At 36.5% G+C, this 23,112-nt stretch overlaps 1 protein-coding gene across 6 annotated transcripts in view; it reads right to left on the reverse strand.

Moving 5' to 3' along the window:
* Positions 1-23,112, reverse strand: part of FAM83B (family with sequence similarity 83 member B) — an 88,406-nt gene that overhangs the window by 59,439 nt on the left and 5,855 nt on the right. For all 6 annotated transcript variants that reach the window (XM_066359154.1, XM_066359151.1, XM_066359150.1 and 3 more), the window contains one exon: positions 8,556-9,069. In XM_066359154.1, coding sequence (XP_066215251.1) covers positions 8,556-9,002 — 447 coding nt within the window. In that variant the 5' untranslated portion in view covers positions 9,003-9,069. The remainder of the gene's footprint in view (positions 1-8,555; positions 9,070-23,112) is intronic.

Consider the following 23,112-nt stretch of genomic DNA (forward strand, 5'->3'; position numbering starts at 1 on the left):
TGATCTGTATATATAAATAATAATATAAGATGGCTACCAGGTGGATTTTCGCCTATCGCAAGGGGTTCTGGAACCTAACCCCCACAATAGACGGGAGACCACTATATAATGCTTTATGATGATGATTAGTTTTGCCATTCCAACAAACTACTACAGGTGTGTTGGCAGAAAAATATTACACAAATCAGTAAGTAACTAAATAAATGTTTTGTTTTTATTTTAACCTTGTGACAGGAAGGAAAATGAGTAAACAGAAATCATAAAAAATTAGCACTCTATTTCAGAGAGCTGAGAACTCACAGAACTAAATTTTATTTCCTACAGTCAGTAACAACTCCTCAAAGTTTAATAGAAAGTTTGACACACCACATGCAGAACCTACAGGAATTGTTTCTCACAGTTTATTTTGAAAAGAGAAGAATTAAAGCCCTGGCCGGTTGGCTCAGCGGTAGAGCGTCGGCCTAGCGTGCGGAGGACCCGGGTTCGATTTCCGGCCAGGGCACACAGGAGAAGCTCCCATTTGCTTCTCCACCCCTCCGCCGCGCTTTCCTCTCTCTCTCTCTTCCCCTCCCGCAGCCAAGGCTCCATTGGAGCAAAGATGGCCCGGGCGCTGGGCATGGCTCTGTGGCCTCCGCCTCAGGCGCTAGAGTGGCTCTGGTCGCAATATGGCGACACCCAGGATGGGCAGAGCATCGCCCCCTGGTGGGCAGAGCGTTGCCCCTGGTGGGCGTGCCGGGTGGATCCCAGTCGGGCGCATGCGGGAGTCTGTCTGACTGTCTCTCCCTGTTTCCAGCTTAAGAAAAATGAAAAAAAAAAAAAAAAAAAAAAGAGAAGAATTAAAGAGTGTCAAAGGGTAATAACTCAGTGGAGAAAGTAGTTTTAAACACATTTCCCTTAGTCAGGTAAGTCATATACACTTGAAATTAGCTAATTTTAAATTGTTTTTTCCCCAAAAATTAATAGAGGTATAGGTTAATATTATCAAGGTAGACTTCCTGGAAAATTTATTGTCCCTGATAGTAATTCTAACTTTTCTTTTTAAAGCTAAACTTTTTCCCAAGCTTCCAATTTTCAAATAAAACTTTGTTAAGAATAAAAATCATGGGTCATCTTTAGATTTTACCTGATAACAAACTGTCAGGTAAAACATCTGAAACTCATAAATTAATTGTTTTCATTTCCTTGAGATTTTTTGCTTCAATAAAGCAAAACACAGCACCTCTATCAAGAAAGCAAATTTTTTAAAGCTGACTAATTAATGTAGGTTTTAAATAATATTCATTATCACTTTTTTAATTATATCAGAAATATTTAGTAAGTAATATTTTATAGTTATTTCAACCAAAATTTGACAAAAAATAGATCTATAATAAAAATAAACTTTAAAAATTTCCAAAAACTTGTTTTCTTAAATATAAAACCTTTGTATATCATGTAATGTCTTTATTTAAAAAGCTAGTAAAATTATAATTTCTAAATTCTAGATGAAAATGAAAATATTATGCTTTTCTTTTGGCCTATTGAACATGCTCTCCTTCCCCTTGTTTTTCACCGAAGCTCTGAAGTTTTTTCAGATCATCAGGAATTTAGGTAAGAAAGTGTGATTTAGAATTTTTTCTTCCTTACTTACCTGCTTTCCAGAAAAGGGGATACCTTTTTAGTCTTTTTAGCATATTCTGAATATAATACATATATAACATATGTATACAACATATATATATACATATATATGTATACAACATATATATACATATATATATGTGTATATATTTAAGGTATCTTCACAGTAGGTCTGACTTTCAAATATACTTATGTTGAATCAGTATTTTCCAATTCTGAACCGAGGAATAACGTTGGGAGAACACTGTGTTGCTCTATAACTAATGCAGTGGACATAATCATTATGATAATTTAGAAATGCATTTAATTATTTTTAGGAATAGTCATTTCACAGCCAATAATCCTAGATGGTGCATTTAGTAAGATACTGTCTTGTTAGGTACTGAATTTTTAAAGAACAAATGCCCAATCACAGTGATGCAAAAATACAGACTGATGGATTTTTTTAAAAGGTTTGCAATAATGTGGTAAGAGAAGAAGGAGATGCAGGAGGAGGAGGAGAATGTCATCTCAATACCATAAATAAGGTATTTAATGTGTGGTTGGTGTCAGGTCAGATATGCCATCTATTTCACTCCATTCTCACAAGGATCCTATAGAGCAGGGGTCCCCAAACTTTTTACACAGAGGGCCAGTTCACTGTCCCTCAGACCGTTGGAGGGCCAGACTATAAAAAAAAAACTATGAACAAATCCCTATGCACACTGCACATATCTTATTTTAAAGTAAAAAAACAAAACGGGAACAAATACAATATTTAAAATAAAAAACAAGTAAATTTAAATCAAGAAACTGACCAGTATTTCAATGGGAACTATGGGCCTGCTTTTGGCTAATGAGATGGTCAATGTGCTCCTTTCATTGACCACCAATGAAAGAGGTGCCCCTTCCAGAAGTGCAGTGGGGGCCGGATAAATGGCCTCAGGGGGCTGCATGTGGCCTGCGGGCCGTAGTTTGGGGACCCCTGCTATAGAGTATTAGGATCCCCATTTTACAGATAAGAAAGATCAAGTTCAGAGAGACTGTAGTATAATGTCTAATACAAACAGCTATTTGAGCTGGATTCAACCTATCCCCTGACTCTAAGATTCAGAGCCTCCATTCTCTTTTTTAAAAAAGCATTATTTGAATTTGACGATTAAAAATAAAAGAGGGAGAGAGACTACATCTTTGTAATTAAATCAAAAGGAAGCTTAAACCTCTATTTTGCAATAATGTTTAAGAGTCCCTACATGTTATCTTCTTTCCTCTCTCCTCTCCCTTAAATAACTGTATAAAAAATTATAGACTTGATACCAGCATGATTATTGATACTAGTTGAGGGAGTGGGTGAATGAATTGAATGGAATATGGATTCTCTACATATAGCAGCAGAAGTTTGGCACAGAAAAAGTATTCCTTTACGGACACAGCAATGGCTACATGGCAAAGTTTGTGCAATTTTAACAAGATCTTTCTCCAGTCACTCTCTGCCTCTGTCTCTCAATATACACACAAATAAATATAGTAACAAATAATGCTTACATTCAGAGAATTAATATCAAAGGATAATAATGTTATTAAATCTGACTAAGCAAAAGGTATTTCCTGAACGAAACTAACATTGACTCAAATTTAAAGAATAAAAGTATTCAGAGTGAGAGATGGAATAAGTAGGGGGAGGAGGGGAAATTCTTAACAAAAATCGGGAACATTAGGAGAGACAATCCCAGTCTAAAAGTGGCACTGATGAATACATGAATATCATTTAGCGAGGCAGGATGTAGTTGCAAAGTAATGCAGACGGAAGTGACACACTATGACACAGTAAAAATTATTCATAAATGGACTAAGTCAGCAAGGAGTATAGAGGGAAATAATCTTGAATTGATAAACACTACCAGAGATTTAGATACACAAAATCATTTTGTGTTTTTTAAAACACAATAATGCCTTGCTTCACATATTTCACAAAACAAATGAAGGTACCAGGGGAGGTACAATAACTTATTGGATCCAAACCTAGTTAGTGGTAGAGCCCCAGTGATCAAGCCCCTAATCTAGTAAGTACTACTTTTATAATACCAGTCAAATCCCAGGAAATGCTCCGTCATCTGTTCAACTTCCCAGCTGCAGCCATGGGACCAGATGGTAGTTAATGTTTCTCTGTATTACTAATAACTCCCTAGGCCATAACAGACACACCCTGGAACAGTGACTCAGGGAGGAACCAAGACCTGAACTTGTATAGAGTACCTGAAGAATTACTCTGCCCTAATTCTCACTATACTTTTGTGTTCTCTTGATTCCATATTTTGCAAGAGTAAGATTCATATCTTACAGAAGCAGCTAGCCTAGAATTAGAAAAAAGAGAGGCAGATAGCATTCTGGTTGAACATTTACATATTCAAGACTATCAAACGTTATAATTTATGGCTATCTATCACTGAGTAGCTAGGATAAAATTTACTTTAATGAAAGATGACTTTTTTAAGTAATTAGAGAGGATATTTTCATAAGAGGTATTCATAGTAATTAGAAATACATGCATATATCATCTTGGGAACACCTCTTGAGAGAGAAATAATTACCTGGGAAAGTCTTGCTAGATGCTATCAGACTTTACAAAGTTGACCCAAATGTAATTATGTCAACCACAGGGTAAAATATAGAAAGAAGTTAGAAAAATGACAATAAATAAAAATATGCAAACATACAAAATTAAAAAAAAGTAAGCAAAAGAAAAGAAAAAAAAAACCCTAAACATTTCTAAGTGACAACTGGCAAATATAAAATAAATCAGTAAAAATAGTCTATGAATTTCTAAAAGATTATAAAGCTTATATTCTGGTTATAAAAAAAAAATGAGTTAAACATTGCATCACTTAAGATAGAAACTATGAAGATTGAGAAATAGAATTTCACTTAAGTCGGTGTTGGGAGGGCCTGTAGGGGGAGCTCCCATGCACTACCTCTTATTTTCCAGCAGGAAGATGTTTTTCTACTATTCCAGCAGGAAGAAGGAGTATCTTCTCCTCACCCAGTAACTGCTCAGCCAATGAAAAGCCACTACACTTCAAATTCTCGTTTTCTTCCAATGGACTCTATCTAAAAGATACCCTCTGAGTCTCCTCTTTCCTCTATTAAAAATAAATCATAATAAATAAAAATAAAAAGTTTGTCTCTTTTGTTCTCTGGACTTGTGCATGCTTTGCCATTTGACCACATGTCCCAAACTGCTCTTCTTTTTTGTCCCTGAATAAACCTATTTTTGCTGGAGAAATATCTGGCTATTTGTTTAAGGTAAAAAAAAAAAAAAAAATCAAACACATATAAATTAATGACATTCAAAACCAAAGTATTTCCAGTAAAGATAAATAATATATAGTATCATTTTTATTTACTTTCTAAAGTAAATAAATTGGAAGTTTAACTTGGTGGTAATGATCTGACTCAGATGTTTGAACTGCTAAGAAAATTGCTTTTGGATTCTTATTTTATGATTTTTCAATAATATGATTTATTTTCCTAAGTACCTTATTTCAATTGCAAACAGAACAGTAAAAATGGATTTAATATTTTCTCTGAGATGGCTTTCTGGGTTCTGTTTGCAGGTTCCTAGCCCTACTCGTGTCTCCATAGAGTTCTGTAATGTTGATTACCAAAAAAATATCCCTGAGAAATTTGGAGGCATAAAATTTTCTTCTATTTATTAATATATATATTATCCAAACATTTTCTGAAAAAAATGATCATCCTATTTATAATGACATAAAACTTCATCAAGAGTTACCAATCAAGAGTGTATGTCCTCTGAAAACAGTTCAAAAATAGAAGTTTATCCCAAAACTAATAGGCTTCCATTGATTCTGAAGAATTATAAAAAACTGATTTATCTATTGAGTGAATGATACTTATAAAAACTATGCTTAATCTTTAAAAAATCAATGTGTCTGATGAGCTTATATTTCATAATAATATTTGCTGTTACATTAAAAATTCTCTCAGACCTTGTCCAGTCTGTATGGGCTAAAACAGTATAAAATCTTGGAAAAGGGGGTCAATAACTTTTTTGTTTCTGGAGCACTGGATTCCTCAAAATCTTTAAATAAACAGTGACATACGAAGAAATTTCCAAAATACTTCAGAAATATATATTCCATGCATATATATATATGGCTCATTTGACCTCAATATTTACTGCGACGGGGGAGAAACTAACATATTCAGGGGAAAAACACACTTCTGTTATGATTTATATTCAATTGCAATATGGCTAATTTAGAAGATTCAAATAATTCCTTCTTTGAATTCATCTTGGATATGCATATACAAATTGAATAAAGGTAAAAAAATTATCTTTCTTCTTTTATGTCACTTTGATTTTGTGTAAGAGAAGCATGACATTACACCACTGTTTTACAGGATGGACTTCAAGCTCTCTAGCTCGTTAATGCATAAGGGAGTTCCCAGCAGACAACGACCAGGCAGAGAATATTCTTTTAAGAGGCTCTCTAAATAAATACATGTTAATAAGAAAACTATATCAAATGGTCCTGACTACTGTTCAGTTTCCAGTCGGTGCTAGCCCCAGATCTCACGATACCTTCTGAATTTCATTTTGAGTCATGGCAATGCAGTGCCCCATAGGAAACTAGCTGTGGTGGAGGCTGATGAGTTTATGACTGGTAAGTTTACTGTAATAATGATATTAACCTTCACTACTGTATTTTCTAAATTTCAGTTAACGATACAGTGGTTTGAGGACATATCGTGTCCCCAAACAGAAATTAGCAAATGTTACTTGGCATTTGCTATTTTACCTTTACAAAGACTCATTCTTGACTTCTGTCCTGTTGTTTTGCAGAATATAGTATTATAATTTGTTCACAGAGCATAAGGATAGGACAGTTCAAAAAATACTCATGGTTCAATTCAGGAAATTAAACTGGCACCTCAATTCATTCAATAAAAGTTTGAATACCTACCATGTGCTGGATTCTATAGCTAATTTTTAACAACTAAAACAAATTAGTGCTTTCTTGAATGTAATCATGCTAAAGAGGTTAATACAGCTAAAAAGTCAGGTTATTTGAGTTTGGAGAAAAAATATCTTACTTTTGCAAAGCCTACGTTTGACATTAGTCTCAGAACACTGCGTCTTCCTCACATGATTGCGAGGCTTTTAGTTGCTTCTCACAATCTATGGTGTTACTGTAGATTTCAAGGATCTTGTATTTCTGCACTTCATAAACACATACTTTCAAGTATTTCTGTGTCCGGTTGATACGAAAGAAAGCAACTCTATATATGTTGCATCCTAAAGTCCTTTTTAGATGTAAATTTCTATATTATATAGTAGTATCTGTAATTAAGAACTAAACACTAGCCTGACCAGGCGGTGGCACAGTGGATAGAGTGTCGGACTGGGATGCGGAAGGATCCAGGTTCGAGACCCCGAGGTTGCCAGCTTGAGCGAGAGCTCATCTGGTTTGAGCAAAAAGCTCTCCAGCTTGGACCCAAGGTCGCTGGCCCTAGCAAGGGGTTCCTCGGTTTTCTGAAGGCCCATGGTCAAGGCACATATGAGAAAGAAATAAATGAACAACTAAGGTGTCGCCATGAAAAACTGATGATTGATGCTTCTCATCTCTCTCCATTCCTGTCTGTCTGTCCCTGTCTATCCCCTTCTCTGACTCTCTCTCTGTCTCTGTTAAAATAAATAAATAAATAAAAATAAATTAATTTTAAAAAACTGTCTTTAAGAACTAAACACTTAATCATTAAAAATCAAAACTTTTTGGCCCTGGCTGGTTGGCTCAATGGTAGAGCGTCGGCCTGGCATGCAGGAGTCGCGGGTTCGATTCCGGCCAGGGCACACAGGAGAAGCGCCCATCTGCTTCTCCACCCCTCCCCCTCTCCTTCCTCTCTGTCCCTCTCTTCCCCTCCCACAGCCAAGGCTCCACTGGAGCAAAGTTTGCCCGGGTACTGAGGATGGCTCTGTGGCCTCTGCCTCAGGCACTAGAATGGCTCTGATTGCAGCAGAGCGAAGCCCCAAGATGGGCAGAGCATTGCCCCCTGGTGGGCGTGGGTCGGGCGCATGCGGGAGTCTGTCTGACTGCCTCCCCGTTTCCAGCTTCGGAAAAATACAAAAAAAAAAAAAATCAAAACTTTTTGTACATACATTTTAAAACTTAGGTTGAACTTAATAAACAGCTTAAGGTGATTTTATTTTATTATAGTCTCACTATGATAATGCTGAATATATAGATAACTCTCAATAACTTATTTAACTGATGAAAAGATAATTTCTATAGTTTGATATGAGCTCTAAAATAAGATTTCTGAGATTTATAACCCAACGTAAATATTTAATAAAAAACACTGAGGCCCACCCCAAAACGGGAAGCACCTCAGGGCCTTCTTTCAGAATTTTACATTATCATGCCTCATTTTATACTCTTTCCACACAATTCAGGAAATAATTCAGTAAATGTATGATTTATTTACTAGCATAAACTGTATCCAGAGCAGGAATTAAGGCTCAGTCCTGTTGAGAACAAAGAAAATTTCACCACATGTACCAACAACATATTTCCCTTTAGAGATTTAGGTAAATGTAAATGCCCTGGATTTATCAATAGAGCAAACATCTCATTCACTGTCCACACACCTTAGCCTTCACAGATATAAGGTCTCCTGGGTGTATGTACATTCTGAAGAAAAGGAAATCTCCGCCATTAGCAGGGCCCTCACAACTCTCTCAGATATATGCAAGCTATAAGAAGTATGGTCTTCCTATGAATCCAGATGTTCTTCCTATGAATCCAGATGTATATTTCCTAAAAATAAGTCATGGCCCATGCACGTAGAGGTTATTTTAACATACATATGTGTTATAATATTCTGGTGTTTTTCTACATGTTTCAATTTTTTCATTTAGAAACAAATATTATTACCTTTCTTGCTTCTTTTATCATTTTCCGAATAGTTTCCTTAATTGTGAGCAGCTGTGCTCGTGGTGGATGGAAGAGGAGTTCTACATGGGTGCCCCCTGAGAGTCCAGTCAGCACATACGGCCAGCCTAAGTCAAGATTGGGAGCTTCCACGTCAGACTCAATGGGCCAGTAAGTCCCTGAAGATGAGGTGTCATCACAGGAATTATCATCAGTGCCATGTACTGTACTTTGTTCCACTTTCTGGGCATTTTTTAAAATATAATTAATTTCTTCCTCGGCTAGAAAGTCTGACACTCGCTCCTTGGCAAGAAATTCTTGGTATGCTTCTAACCCATGTTCAATCAGCATATCAATGGCTAATCGATACCATTCCTTATAGTGAGGCTCAATGTAATTGTCCGATTTACAGTCATCATTCAATGAGGACAGCAGTGACGAAGACTCCATGCTTGCAGGTGTTTGCCGACAGTGCTTTCAAACGTCCATTTGTGCAGTAGCAAGAGGGATCTGGTGTCTGCAAAGGGGAAAAAATTAAGATTAGTTGGAATTCTATAATCAAATGTTTTAGAATCCACGTCAACTATTATTTACTCATTTCCACTAGCTGCAGGTCAATGATGGCATGCATTTCATAGGAAAAGTGGCATTAATTACACCATAATTAAAAAAAAAAAACTACCACAGATAGATTTCCTTCTACAGACTCTTAGTTGGGTTTTCATTTCCAAGGTCTCTACTTTCAGCCTCTCACCTAAGGAAATACATTTCCCCTCTCTGTCATCCAGAAAGTCCATTCTCTTAACTTTAATCTGACACTATACATGGCTTCTACAAGCCTATTTGATTTTGGTTTTAAAATATTTTAAAATAGAATTAGAATGCAATTGGTATCTGGCCAGCCATTGATTTAAGCCTTTAATGAGTAATTGTTATGCATATAATCACACACTGATGAAATATAAAAATCACAAAACTCCTGCTTTCCAGGAATTCTTTAATTAGCTGAAGAGGCAAAATGCACACACAGAGCTATTTGTTGCCACTTTGAACAAAGCCATTTACTGTTAAGGGCCAAAATGGGTACTGCCGGCTGTCAGTGTTTTCAGATAAAAGCAGGTAGAAATCAATACAGACTAAAGGAGTGGTGGGTATCCCTGTGCAGGAGGTGGGCTTCTGCTGAACCCGAGGTGCTGAGGAAGAATAAAATCAGGTGGCAAGAATGAGTATTTTCATCCCACACAAGAGTGAAAAACAAAACAAAAGCAGAGAACAGGTTTGAGCTTGTACATTCAGGACTTAGTGGAAAAAGTCTGCTCGAAAGCAGGTGCCTTTTAGTAGGAGTAGGAGATAACGCTGAACAGACACAATGGAGCCAGGTGTGGAGGGACACGGGAGATCTCTGTGATTCAGCAAAACCTGTGTTTGAAACAATTAGTCTGGCAGTGTCAGGGGAATGGAGGAGAGACGAGCAGCTAGGAGAGGCTTTCAGCATTCAAATACCAAGTGAAGAAGTGACAAGAGTATTCAAGGGATGGTTCAAAGCAAGAGCTCCTGACATTTGACAGTTTGGCCATGTTTAGCTGATGGAGAAATTTAAGACATTAAGATAACTCAGGGATTGCTCTGAGGAATCAAAATCTGTCTGTTCAAGCCCACACCCCATCCATCATAATGTCCCGCAATGTTATTCATTCGATCACTCACTGTGTGAGATATTGGATTGGACTTTATCTCAATCAAATAAGGGACTTTCCAATCTTTTGAAATCATGATCCCCATTGTGTGGGCTCAAATAAAGTACAACTCTGTGATGTGCCACAGGAACTAAAGGGCTAATTGGACCAAAACCATCTTTGTCAGTGGTCTGGCCCCTATTTTAAATTGTTTATTTACCTCAGCCTTTTCAGACCCAGGCTCGTCAAAAATCAGATCTTATCTGGGAACCAGGAGCCATTACCATTTATTTTACTCCTTGGCTCAAAATATGTAATAGGAGTCACTAATCGTACAGAGAAGTTAAAAAGAAATGGACAATAGGAACCTATGTTTTGCTGGGCAGGAAGAGACCAAAAAGATTCAGCACATGCTAAGCAGAGCTGATCAGCAAAATAGAGTTCACCTTACTATTTTTGAGGACCTAATCCCGTCCCCAGCTCTAGGCTCAGAATTCTCACTGACACAGTCTAAAAGCATAGAAAGCCTAAAGATTAAATGTGATACAAGAATAAAGACAAAGCATATTCATGCTACTGGCATGTAGGGTGTAGAGGCCAGGGATGTTGCTAAGCATGCTTTAATATACAGGACAGGTGCCCACATTAAGGAATTATCAGGCCCAAAACATCAAGAGTGCCAAATTGAGCCTGCCCAGGCAGTGGCGCAGTGAATAGAGCATCAAACTGGGATGCAGAGGACCCAGGTTCAAAACCCCAAGGTCGCTGGCTTGAGCACGGGCTCATCTGGCTTGAGCGTGGGCTCACCAGCTTGAGCATGGGGTAACTGGCTTGAGTGTAGGATCATAGATATGACCCCATGGTTGCTGGCTCGAGTCCAAAAGTTGCTGGCTTGAAGCCCAAGGTCACACTGGCTTGAGCAAAGGGTCACTCACTCCACTGTTGCCCCTAGGTCAAGGCACATATGAGAAAGCAATCAATGAACAATAAAGGAGCCACGACAAAGAATTGATGCTTCTCAGCTCTCTCCCTTCCTGTCTGTATGTCCCTATCTGTCCCTCTCGCTGTCTCTGTCAAAAAAAAAAAATGAATACCAAGTTGAGAAATCTTTAGTTTGCTCACTTCATACGCATGGTATCATACTACTGATTAACAACCTTTTCAATGTTCATTAAAGTTCTCTTTTGCATGTAATACTCATTTGTAACAAAGAAAACTGGTTTTTATCTACTTGACAGAATCAATCCATTTGATTAAAGTATACTTCCCTATGGTTGAGTGAGGTGTGATTTTCATTTGGTAATTCCAGCCAATGACAGAACAAGCATCCAGCGATCACATGAAAATTACTTATTTATAATTGTTAAAAATGGAAGGTAACCGCTAGCTGTTCAAAAGAAAAAAAATATCTTAAGTTTTCTTAGCATGTGTTTTTTCATTTTTAAAGTTAACTCTGGATTCCATAACATATGAATTAAAAACCTATTACTGTCCTGGCTAACTGGCTCAGTGGATAGAGCGTTGGCCCAGCATATGGATGTCCCAGGTTCTATTCCTGGTCACGGAACACAAGAGAAGAGACCATATGCTTCTCTCCCCATTCCTCTCCCCCTTCTTTGTCTCTTTCCCACCCATAGTCAGTGGCTCCATTGGTTCATGAATTGGCCCCTGACAGAGCGCATCCTGGTCGGGGTACATGCGGGTGTTTGTCTCACTATCTCCTCTCCTCTCACTTAAAAGAAATAAAAAACTTATTACTTATTTGGAAGTTAAAATAAAGTACTCTTAAAAACTGTATTAATTTGCCTGACCTGTGGTGGCGCAGTGGATAAAGCATCAACCTGGAAATGCTGAGGTCGCCGGTTCGAAACCCTGGGCTTGCCTGGTCAAGGCACATATGGGAGTTGATGCTTCCAGCTCCTCCCCCCTGTCTCTCTCTCCTCTCTGTCTCTCTCTGTCTCTCTCTGTCTCCTCTCTAAAATGAATAAATAAATAAAAATATTAAAAACTGTATTAATTTCTGAGCTTTATCTATGCAAATATATACTGTGCTACTGTAAAATGTTCTGTCTTGGACTATACAGTGTGTCTGTAAAGTCATGCACTTTTGACCGGTCACAGGAAAGCAACAAAAGATGATAGAAATGTGAAATCTGCACCAAATAAAAGGAAAACTCTCCCAGTTTCATACCTATTCAGTGCAGTTCGATGTGGGCTCATGCACAGATTTTTTAGGGGTCCTTAAGTAGCTATCCCGTACAGTCTCTAGACTTGTCACTGACTGATGGCCTACCAGAACAGGGTTTCTCCACCAAACTGCCGGTTTCCTTCAACTGCTTATCCCACTGAGTAATGTTATTCCTATGTGGTGGCGATTCGTCATAAACGCGCCAATATTCACGTTGCACTTTGGTCACAGATTCAAATTTAGCAAGCCACAGAACACACTGAACTTTCCTCTGCACCATCCACATCTCGACTGGCATGGCTGTGGGCTGCTCCGCTGTATACATGGTGTTACATCATCATCCTACAGCAGCGGTTCTCAACCTGTGGGTCGTGACCCCGGCAGGGTCGCCTAAAGCCATCAGAAAATACATAATGCATATCAGGTATTTACATTCCGAATCATAACTGTAGCAAAATTAGTTATGAAGTAGCCACCAAAATTATTTTTTGGTTTGGAGTCACCGCAACATGAGGAACTGTATTGCGGGGTCACGGCATTAGAAAGGTTGAGAACCACTGTCCTACAGAAATTGGGAGGGTTTTCCTTTTATTTGGTGCAAATTTCACATTTCTATCATCTTTTGTTGCTTTCCTGTGACCGGTCAAAAGTGCACCATGACTTTACAGACACACTGTAGATAATGTGAGAAATCATTGAGATCAAAAGAACTATGAAGGCAAAATAAAACCACGAAGACGTGGTGGAAAAGTTAATCATGGAAGAAACAATTGAAGAGAAGAAAAATGTGAAACACTATGGGACTAATCAAATAGTAATGCCAGATACTACACCAAAAAACACATGATAAAAAAAGGGCAGTAGCAGCGACTATGGAAGCTGAGATAGTATGTACAAGGGTTAAGAGCAGAAAGAAATACACTTGATATAGTCCTGCTAAAGAAGCAATACTCTAACAAGTGTCCAGATATATGCATTTATCAAGGACTGTTTTTGTGAAGGAACAATCTACAAAGAAATTTTTAAGAAGAATCGTAAGGTAATGACACTTGCATAAATGGATGCTGCAATAAAATAGCATCTGTATTTAGATAGAGACTAAATATTCTTTGAATTCTCAGGAGTTCAATAACTGATCATTTGAAGGGCTTAATTCGAGGACAAAATTAACTGGGTATGCCTTTAGATATACAAAAGCACAGTATTTTATTAATAACCATTGAACAGTCTTCCTAAGTATATTAACATAAACGATAGTTAATGAGAAAAATAAAATCTCACTATGATGTGAGAGCTGAAAACCTGCTAGGTTCATCTACTAGTTAAGTAAATCATTCCAGAAAAACTGCCTTATATAATAAGAGATTCGCATTCATGCCTGAAAACCATAACAAATTGCATTTGATAGTGAATGTTTAGTGTCATTTTTGGAAAGTATAATTTCCAAATGTTAAATATGTAAATACAAAGAATACAAAACAAGGTATAAAAAAATTAGATTTCAAAACAGTTTGGCAGTTTCATTTATAAAACTGAATATGCAAAGGATGTATGATACAGCAATTGCACTATTGGGATTTGTCCCAGAGAAATAAAAACTTATCTTCACACACAAAGTGTCCATTAATGTTCATAGTGGCTTTATGCATAGTAGCCCCAACTAGAAACACTTCAAATGTCCTTGAGGAGGTGAATATTAAATACACTTTTGTACACTCATACTATGGAATACTAATCAGCAACAACCTAACTATTGATATGTGTTATAACCTAAAATACAATCCAGAGAATTATGCTGAGTGAAATAAAATCAATCTCCAAAGGTTACACATGCTTTCTGTTTCTGTTTATATACTATTTTGCAAATAACAAAAGTATAGAAATGGAGATGAGATTAGGGGTTGCCTGAGTCCTCATAAAGTGAGAGAGGAAGGGAGAGAGGAAGAAGTGGCTGGTTCTAGAAGGGCAACAAAAGTGATTTTTTGTGGCGATGGAAATGTTCTGTATCTTGACAGCATCACTGGCAATGTACTGGTTGAGATACAACATAGGTTTTTTTGCGAGATGTTACCACTGGGGGAAACTACGTAAAGGATACAAGGAATCCCTCCGAATTATTTCTCTCAAGTGTCTCTGAAATGACAATAATCTCAAAATAAAAAAAGTTTAATTTATAAAATCATAGTCATGAGCAACTTCATGTGCCTTAAATAAAAAAATAAACAGTATATAGAATAGTGGGTGAGAGCTTATTTGTAGGGTCAAACTGCCACATGCAAAGTCAGCTTGCCCAATTATGGTGAAGATTTAGGACAGGTAACCGACATCCAAAGCCTGATTGGTGATGTCTAGAAAGAATAGCAGTAGTCTTCACCTTATTGAGTCATTGTAAGAAATAAATGTAGCAAAGCCCTTATTTAGCTTTAACATTATTAATTTACATTTAAACAATTGTCAAAATAAAATTGCTATAAAGATACAAAAAGGTTTGATTACAAAAATTAATTTTTAAGATTCAAAAAAAGGATAATGATTCTGTCATATGATTAGCATTCTTATTCACTATTTTGGCAACTGCTGTATTAAATAAACAGCCGTTCCTAGTGTCAATTAGTTTATTGCTGTTGATCTGAGATTCACTGAAAGATTTCTGAAATAACGTCAATGAAAAAAAATGCTTCAAAGAGAAATTACAACGTTCTTAAATCACAAATAGTTTAAGGTTATAATTACTGTACTTAATGTGTAAGCAAAAGACCCAAAGTCAAGAAATACAAGGATCACAACTGCTAATCTCTCTGACACCTCTTTTCAACCTCTATCTTAGGCTGTTTCTATTCAACTACTGAACACTGTTACGGTTGAACTGTGCCCTCCAACAGATATGTTCAAATACCAAACCTCAGTACCAGTGAATGCAATCTTAGCTCTGGTGTTGCCAATTCTCTTTATGTTCCAATCTCTACCTCTGTAATCACTTAGATTTATCCCTGTGTATTTGTGTCAACTGTCCCCTTATAAAGACACCACTCATATTAGACTGGATCCCGCTCTCATTGAGTATATCCTCATCTACCTACAGGATATGAGAAAAATTTTTATAAAGGGTTGTTTCAAAATATTTCTGTCTCATAAAACCACAACTCATGGTTAACAAGTTTGTTTGTTTATTTATTTGGAGAGTCTTTTTTTATCATTAATTTTAATGGGGTGACATTGATCAATCAGGGTACCTAGGTTCCGAGAAAAGATCTCCAGGTTATTTTGACATTTGATTAAGTTGCATACCCATCACCCAAAGTCAAATTGTCTTCCGTCACCTTCTACAGTATCTGGTTTTCTTTGTGCCCCTCCCCTCCCCCCACTCTGTCCCTTTCCTCCCTCAGTAACCACCACACTCTTTTCCATGTCCCTGAGTCTTATTTTTATGTCCCACCTATGTATGGAATCATCTAGTTCTTAGTTTTTTCTGATTTACTTATTTCACTCAGTATAATGTTATCAAGGTCCATCCATGTTGTTGTAAATGATCCGATGTCATCATTTCTTATGGCTGAGTAGTATTCCATAGTGTGTGTATGTATGTGTGTGTGTGTGTGTATGTGTGTATATATATACACACACACATACACACATACCTCATCGTCTTTATCCAGTCATCTATTGAAGGACTTTTTGGTTGTTTCCATGTCTTGGCCACTGTGAACAATGCTGCAATGAACATGGGCTGCATGTGTCTTTACATACCAATGTTTTGAGTTTTGGGGGCATATTCTCAGTAGAGGGATTGCTGAGTCATATGGTAGTTCTATTTTTAATTTTTTGAGGAACCACCAAACTTTCTTCCATAATGGTTATTCTACTTTACATTCCCACCAAGTGGAAGAGGGTTTTTCTCCACAGCCTCTCCAACACTGGTTATTACCTGTCTTGTTGATAATAGCTAATCTAACAGGTGTGAGGTGGTATCTCACTGTAGTTTTGATTTTCATTTCTCTAATAGCTAAAGAAGATGAGCATCTTTTCATATACCTGTTGGCCATTTGTATTTCTCCCTGGGAGAAGTGTCTGTTCATGTTCATTTTTTTATTGGATTGTTTATTTGTTGTTGAGTTTTATGAGTTCTTTGTATATTTTGGATATTAGGCCCTTATCTGAGCTGTTGTTTGAAAATATCATCTTCCATTTAGTTGGCTGTCTGTTTTGTTGTCAGTTTCTCTTGCTGTGCAAAGGCTTCTTAGTCTGATGTGGTCCCATTCATTTATCTTTGCCTTCACTTCCCTTGCTTTTGGAGTAAATTCATAAAGTGCTCTTTAAAATCAAGGTCCATGAGTTTAGAACCTATGTTTTCTTCTATGTAATTTATTGTTTCGGGTCTTATATTTAGGTCTTTGATCCATTTTGAATTAAATTTAATGCAATTCCCATCAAAACTCCAATGTCATTTTTTAAAGAAATGAAACAAAAAAATCATCAGGTTTATATGGAACTATAAAAAACCCCAAATAGCCAAAGCAATCCTAAGAAAAAAGGACAAAGCCAGGGGCATTACAATACCTGATTTCAAATTATATTATAGGGCCACGACAATCAAAACAGCATGGTATTGGCAGAAAAATAGACACTCAGACCAATGGAACAGAATAGAAAGTCCAGAAAATAAAACCACATATATATGGTCAAATAATTTTTGATAAAGGGGCCAACTACACACAATGGAGAAAAGAAAGCCTCTTCAACAAATGGTGCTGGGAAAACTGAAAAGCCACATGCAAAAGAATGAAACTCAACTAGTTTATGCCCGTATACTAAAATTAATTCAAAATGGTCCACAAGTTTAAAATGCCTATCTCTTCTTTCTTCAAAATTTTAGCTGCCAAGATTATGCTTGCTTCAAATTTGATTGCCAAAAACTTAAGATAATTAAAACATTCCAGAAGTTATAATTAAATTAGAACTTCACTATAATAACTTAAGCTGTCAAGTACAATTTGATATTTAATTGGCATCCAAACTTATTTTAAAAATTCTAAGCTGTCTTCATAATAACACACACAAAAAGTGGCCCAATGGGTGAGGTTACAGACTTCCAGAATATAATTTTTGGCAGCCAAGGATTAATAAGCATACAGCACAGTCATAGAGTGCTGGGTGTAAACATCTCCATATGTAGGTCACCAATGAAATCACCACCCCATCAAATTTATGATTAGGAAAAACCTAAATATTCACATTAATTTTATAAATCTCAAACAAAAATTCTATTTCCTTATACCTACACATTTCTTAATTTCTTTTAATTAAGGAAGATGGGGAGATGGGGTAATGATATATTATTTTCCCACCAAATAATTCTAGGGTTTATTTATATTGGCCATTATTCAATATATTTGCCAACCACAGTCTAAAATATAGTTCAGATATATAAGAATATAAACATCTCCAACTATATTAACGACATTAAAACAATCACTCAGTATCATTTGGAAGCAATGAGTAATTCCTGTAGATAAACTCATAGAAAATAAAAACAATAAACCCTTCCTTCAGAGCATATACTCAACAGTCAAATTGCAGATAAATGCTCTAAGCATGGCTTAAAATGCAAGTGAAATTAAAGCAAAATAGTCTTTTACCAACACCCGAACTTATTCCTGAATTACATTCTATCATGATATTAGCATTCCAGCAGCTATTATTATGGGGTTGTATCCTACGCTGCATCAAAATGCTCCATCTCATCCAGGCTCTGATCAATGTGTGTAATTGGAACTAAATGAGATAAAAGCCCTCACCTTTCTATCTGCCACAAAAACTCCTAAAACATACATAGTAAAATAGGGAGGAGTTTTATTTATTAATAAGGCTCATTTTTCTCTTACTTTCTTACTGAAAACCCTCTTTCAGGGTCTTCGAGCAGTAGGACCTATTTTGAGGGAGTGCTATAACGTGTAACAAGTTGGGTTTTGGGGCACTTCTTGTTTTAAATGTCTCAGGTGATATTTACTTTGCCTGCTGAAAAGATCGGCAACACCTGCAAACTTGTCAACTTTGCCCGGAAGTAGGAATGTGGTTAGGAAAGTGTCTCACGCTGGTGGGCCAAGGAACCGCTGCCTCCAGACCCTCTGCCCAGTTTCTTCTGAGCCAGCCTTCAGAGTTCAGTTTCATGTTTGTTTGGTGTTTTGTGTTATATAAACATTATACCCACCCATTTTCAAACGCAAAACAAACAAACAGAAAGCTCAAGAAAATCAAATGCCGCCTCTAGTGTTTTTAATAGCATGCAAAGTGCTTAGGTTATGATGTTACCTCGATAACAAGCAGGCTACCAAAACTCCATAAAAAACAAAATTATAATTAAATAATTTCATCCAAAAACAGAAAGAAAAACATATTCATAAAAATAAGAGTGGTTGTCTCTGAGTGTTGGTTCTATGGCTTTTTTATATTTGGTAAAAACTATTTTGATCAAATGTTGACCAATGAATATGCACTGTTTTGCTTTGCAGAAAAAGGGAGTTTTCAAAAAAAAAAAGAAGTATCATAATAGTTTTTATTTTTCACTTCAGAATATCTTCCTCTCTTTTCATTCATGTACTGCATTGACTGTAACAGGTCATTCAAAACCCTGCATATAAAATAGCTTAGTAATTCTTACAGAGAAATACATGAGCAAGTACAGACCAACCAGAAACTAAAGTTTTATGAGTAAGCGACCACAAAGGAAAGAAAAAAAATAAAAATAGCTATAGGCACTTAATGAGGCCTCAGTAAACATCTCACAGTGTCGTCTCCAACTCTCAGGGATCAGCACTAGAGCAGCTGCAAGGAGCTCCCACAATCATTCTGCTTGTTACCACACCTCATGCATAAATTAAATTCATTCTTCTCTACCGTCTTCACTAACTGTACACTCTGCAATGGCGGAGATTGCCTCCGCTAGCACAACTATTAATGCTCGGAACATAATTGTTAAATAAACCAATAATGTACTGCCTTAATAACTTACTGTTACAGTATGGGAATTGATTAAAGTATGCTAGGCCTAAAATATGCTGTAGGATAAATTTTTAAAATAGGATACTACACATAGAGAACTTCACAAGATTAAAGCACATTATTTGTTTATGTTAAATGGAGGTCAGAGTTTTGCAAATACAAAATATTGCCCATTTGTAAGTAGAAAACCATGGAGCACTATAAAAGTAATCAAATAAATTCACAGATCTCTGTCAAAATATATAAATACTGATTTCCAATTAGCACTTGGTCAAGAGAGTAGATATACTATGAAGTGTCAGTTGGGAATTCTCCCAACAATTTGTATTTTAAAATGTTTATGTTAAAGTCATTCTGGAAATAGTTTCTGTACATTTAAATTAATGTGAATAAACAAAATTCTAAGTCTTGTGTTTTTCAATATAAATGGTGATAAAAATTAGCTGTAAAGTATGACTCATTTATCTTTGTTTCTGGTATCAGTTCTGTTATTATATAAAGTTATTTCAGCAGAAAGAATTAAGTGGATGCTTAAATAAATTTTGAGTAATAGATATTAATTATCAAAGTAAAACTAGAGTAAACTAAATATCCAGAGCAGCCTTGAGAAGTTTAAAAGTGCATATATTTTACAACTTACAAAAACAGTAGTAGGAGTCTTAAATATAGCCAATAAATCACCCAGATCCAAACTCAAATACTGGTTCAAAATATATGTATATCTCTCTAGTCTAAAGGTAGGTATAGCTGAAGGTAGGTATAACTTGCAACAGGATTAGCATCTTTTTTCCTTTTTATTTTGTATTTTTGTGTGTGTGGGGGAACATTACAGTGCTAGGGGAAATGATTTTTAATAGTGACTATTGATAGTGCTGACAATATCTGAAAATCACTGCTGGGTTCTAGGCCAGAAGGTTAAGAATTATCTCCAAATGTCTTAACTACTTATTTTCCTGCTGTTCAGGCTTGGACTTGGGAGCTTTACTCACCTCTGTTGTAAAAATTAGTGAACAGAAATCTCATTTTAAAATGGATTCAAGAGGCAAGAAGAGAGAACTCCCATGCATGCATCACTTAAGGCACAACCACTGACCAGGACAGGAAGAAATGTACCTACCTTGCATCACCAACAGGAAGAAATACTACTCTCCTATTTCAGGAGGAGAAAGATCCCCCCTTGACAAGCTACAGCTCAGCCAATGGGAGACAGCTATAACTCAGCCAATGAAACGTCAAATGTTTAGTTTCTTTGTTTACAACAGTTCTTCCCAAGTCCACAGAAGAGCATTCTTCTCCTTGTACTTGGTTAGCCATCAGACTGCATGTCCTGAACTGCAATTCTCTCTTGTCCCTAGATAAACCTATTTTACTGGAGAAACATTTGGCTATTTGTCTAAGGACCATCCTCTGCCATTACTTTCCCCAGGATAATCTCATCAAGTCTTAGTGAAGAAAGTAACATATATCCACAGATAAATGGCCGATCTCCGGACTCGACTGCTCCCCCAGGTTCCAGACTTGCATTCAAGTGGTTTTTGGACACCTCCCTGGATGACAAATTTTCTTTCTTTACATTTAACATGTCACATTAATTCCTATCTTAGGGTCTTCGTACTAGTTGTTCCATCTGCTTGGAATGCTTCTTATTTTCATTCTGATCTTACTCATGTCACCTCTTTAGAGGTCTTTCAGACTACCCCTTTTTAAAAGAACCCACCCTCTCTGCCATGCTTAATTCTGGCTTTATTTAACTTATAGCACTTATCATTATATAAAATAATAAATGTATCTGTTTACTTGCCACTACCTGTATCCCCCTCATTAGAATGGAAGCTGCTCAAAGGCCACCAAACTGGTGTATTCTAATTTATCAGTTCCCTTGTCTCTTGGTTATTGCTTATTTTCAGTATGTCAGTTACCTTAGATAATGCCTATCGTCTTGCATTTTAAGAATGTTGGGATATATGTTCTATTCTTTCCTCACTGGGTAGTAATAAAGGAGAAATGACTAGGGAGCTATCTATCTATCTATCTATCTATCTATTTATCTATCATTTACAGACTTACCTCTCTATCCATCCATCCATCCATCCATCCTTTCACCCCTTGTTTGCCTGCCCCTCCTCCCCTCTTCACAACTTCCTATCCACAGTTCCCTTATTACCATAGAAAGTAGGGTTCAGGGCCATCATACAACCTGTTTTTTTAACTTTAGCATAATATATTTTAAAAAGGGTATATATATATGTATATGTGTATATATATATATGATATATATATATACATATATATATATTTAAATGAGAGCAACACAGTGAACAGGGGCCCCATGGAGTGAAATGCTGAACATATGTCATATGCACTTATCGATTTAAGACAATAAAAAGTCAATCCTGGTACACAGTCACATTTACAGAGGGACAGGTGATACAGGAAACATAACAAATATGTGCTCCAATATGAACTAGTTAGGTGGCTTTCTAAATGCATTTAACAAATTAGTGTGCCTCATCTATGAAAAAGTGAAAGTACAGTTGCCTAAACCAGACCTGAAGCAGAAAATGCCCTGGCAGCTCCTCTGTTGCACTTTCCTTTGTCCTTACTGCCCGTGTGAAGGAGACGGGCATGGCATGGCCACGTGGTGTCATGACTATCCCTGGTGACTTTCTGCTCTGCACAATTTACTTGAGTGTGTGTACATGTGTGCAGGGCTGTGAATATTTTTCTTTCCACTCCTTTGCTGTTCAGAGTTCTGATTTCAAAGGCAGGACTCATCTCTTAGTCTCTTAACTTATCTCCCCTCAAAAATGTGGCTAGTATAGCAATTCCTACAACATATATTTCTAAGTGAAAAGACCTTGGCACTTCTCTGAAGATGTTATCATTCATTACACTATCTAACAGTATCTTCTCTTAGCTTCAGTTTAACCATCTCCTATACAAATCAAGAAAATTACTCACATAAAATGAATATAAAATAAATTGAACTGTGGGGCCTCATGCTGTTGATACTAAATCAAAGACAATAATTTGTTTCCTTAATTCAAATAATTACTGATTTTATCAAGTCATTCACTCCATGTGTGGTACATGAACACACCTGCTTAGAATGCTCAAGGGCTCCTGTCTCAACTTTCTGGGGAATCATATTTTGGATCTAATACCCTTGAAAAGATTTTATGCTCTTTGAAGACTTCTTGTGCTAACTGTTCTATATATAAGATTTAACTTGCTAAAAGGCAGTAAACCTTCTTTAAAAACAAATATGGAATTTAAATAAAAGGTCTAAAAAAGATTTAAAAAACTAATAGACATGGAAAACAATGTGATGATTGCCAGGGGCTGGGGGGAGAGACGGAAGTGGGGGAGGGTGTAAGGAGATAAATGATGACAGACTTGACTTGGGGGTGAACACACAATATGGGATAGAGGTGTGTTGTAGAATTGGGCACCTGAACCTGTATAACTGTGTAAACCACTGTCACCCTGATGAATTAAATTTAAAAAATTAAAATGCTTGAAGACCCTATCTCAATAACAGGTCTCTGAGTCTAGGCTTTGAGAGTGCTCCAATTGTGAATGCTTGATGAGATCATACTTTTCAATATGAGTGTACTAGAATTGGTCTAGTATTACACAGATAAATGCTTTTGCAATAAAGCACTTCCTATATTACTTTCAATGTATATAAACTAAT

The sequence above is a fragment of the Saccopteryx leptura genome, chromosome 1 (assembly GCF_036850995.1).
Source record: "Saccopteryx leptura isolate mSacLep1 chromosome 1, mSacLep1_pri_phased_curated, whole genome shotgun sequence".
In the NCBI taxonomy this organism is placed as follows: domain Eukaryota; kingdom Metazoa; phylum Chordata; class Mammalia; order Chiroptera; family Emballonuridae; genus Saccopteryx; species Saccopteryx leptura.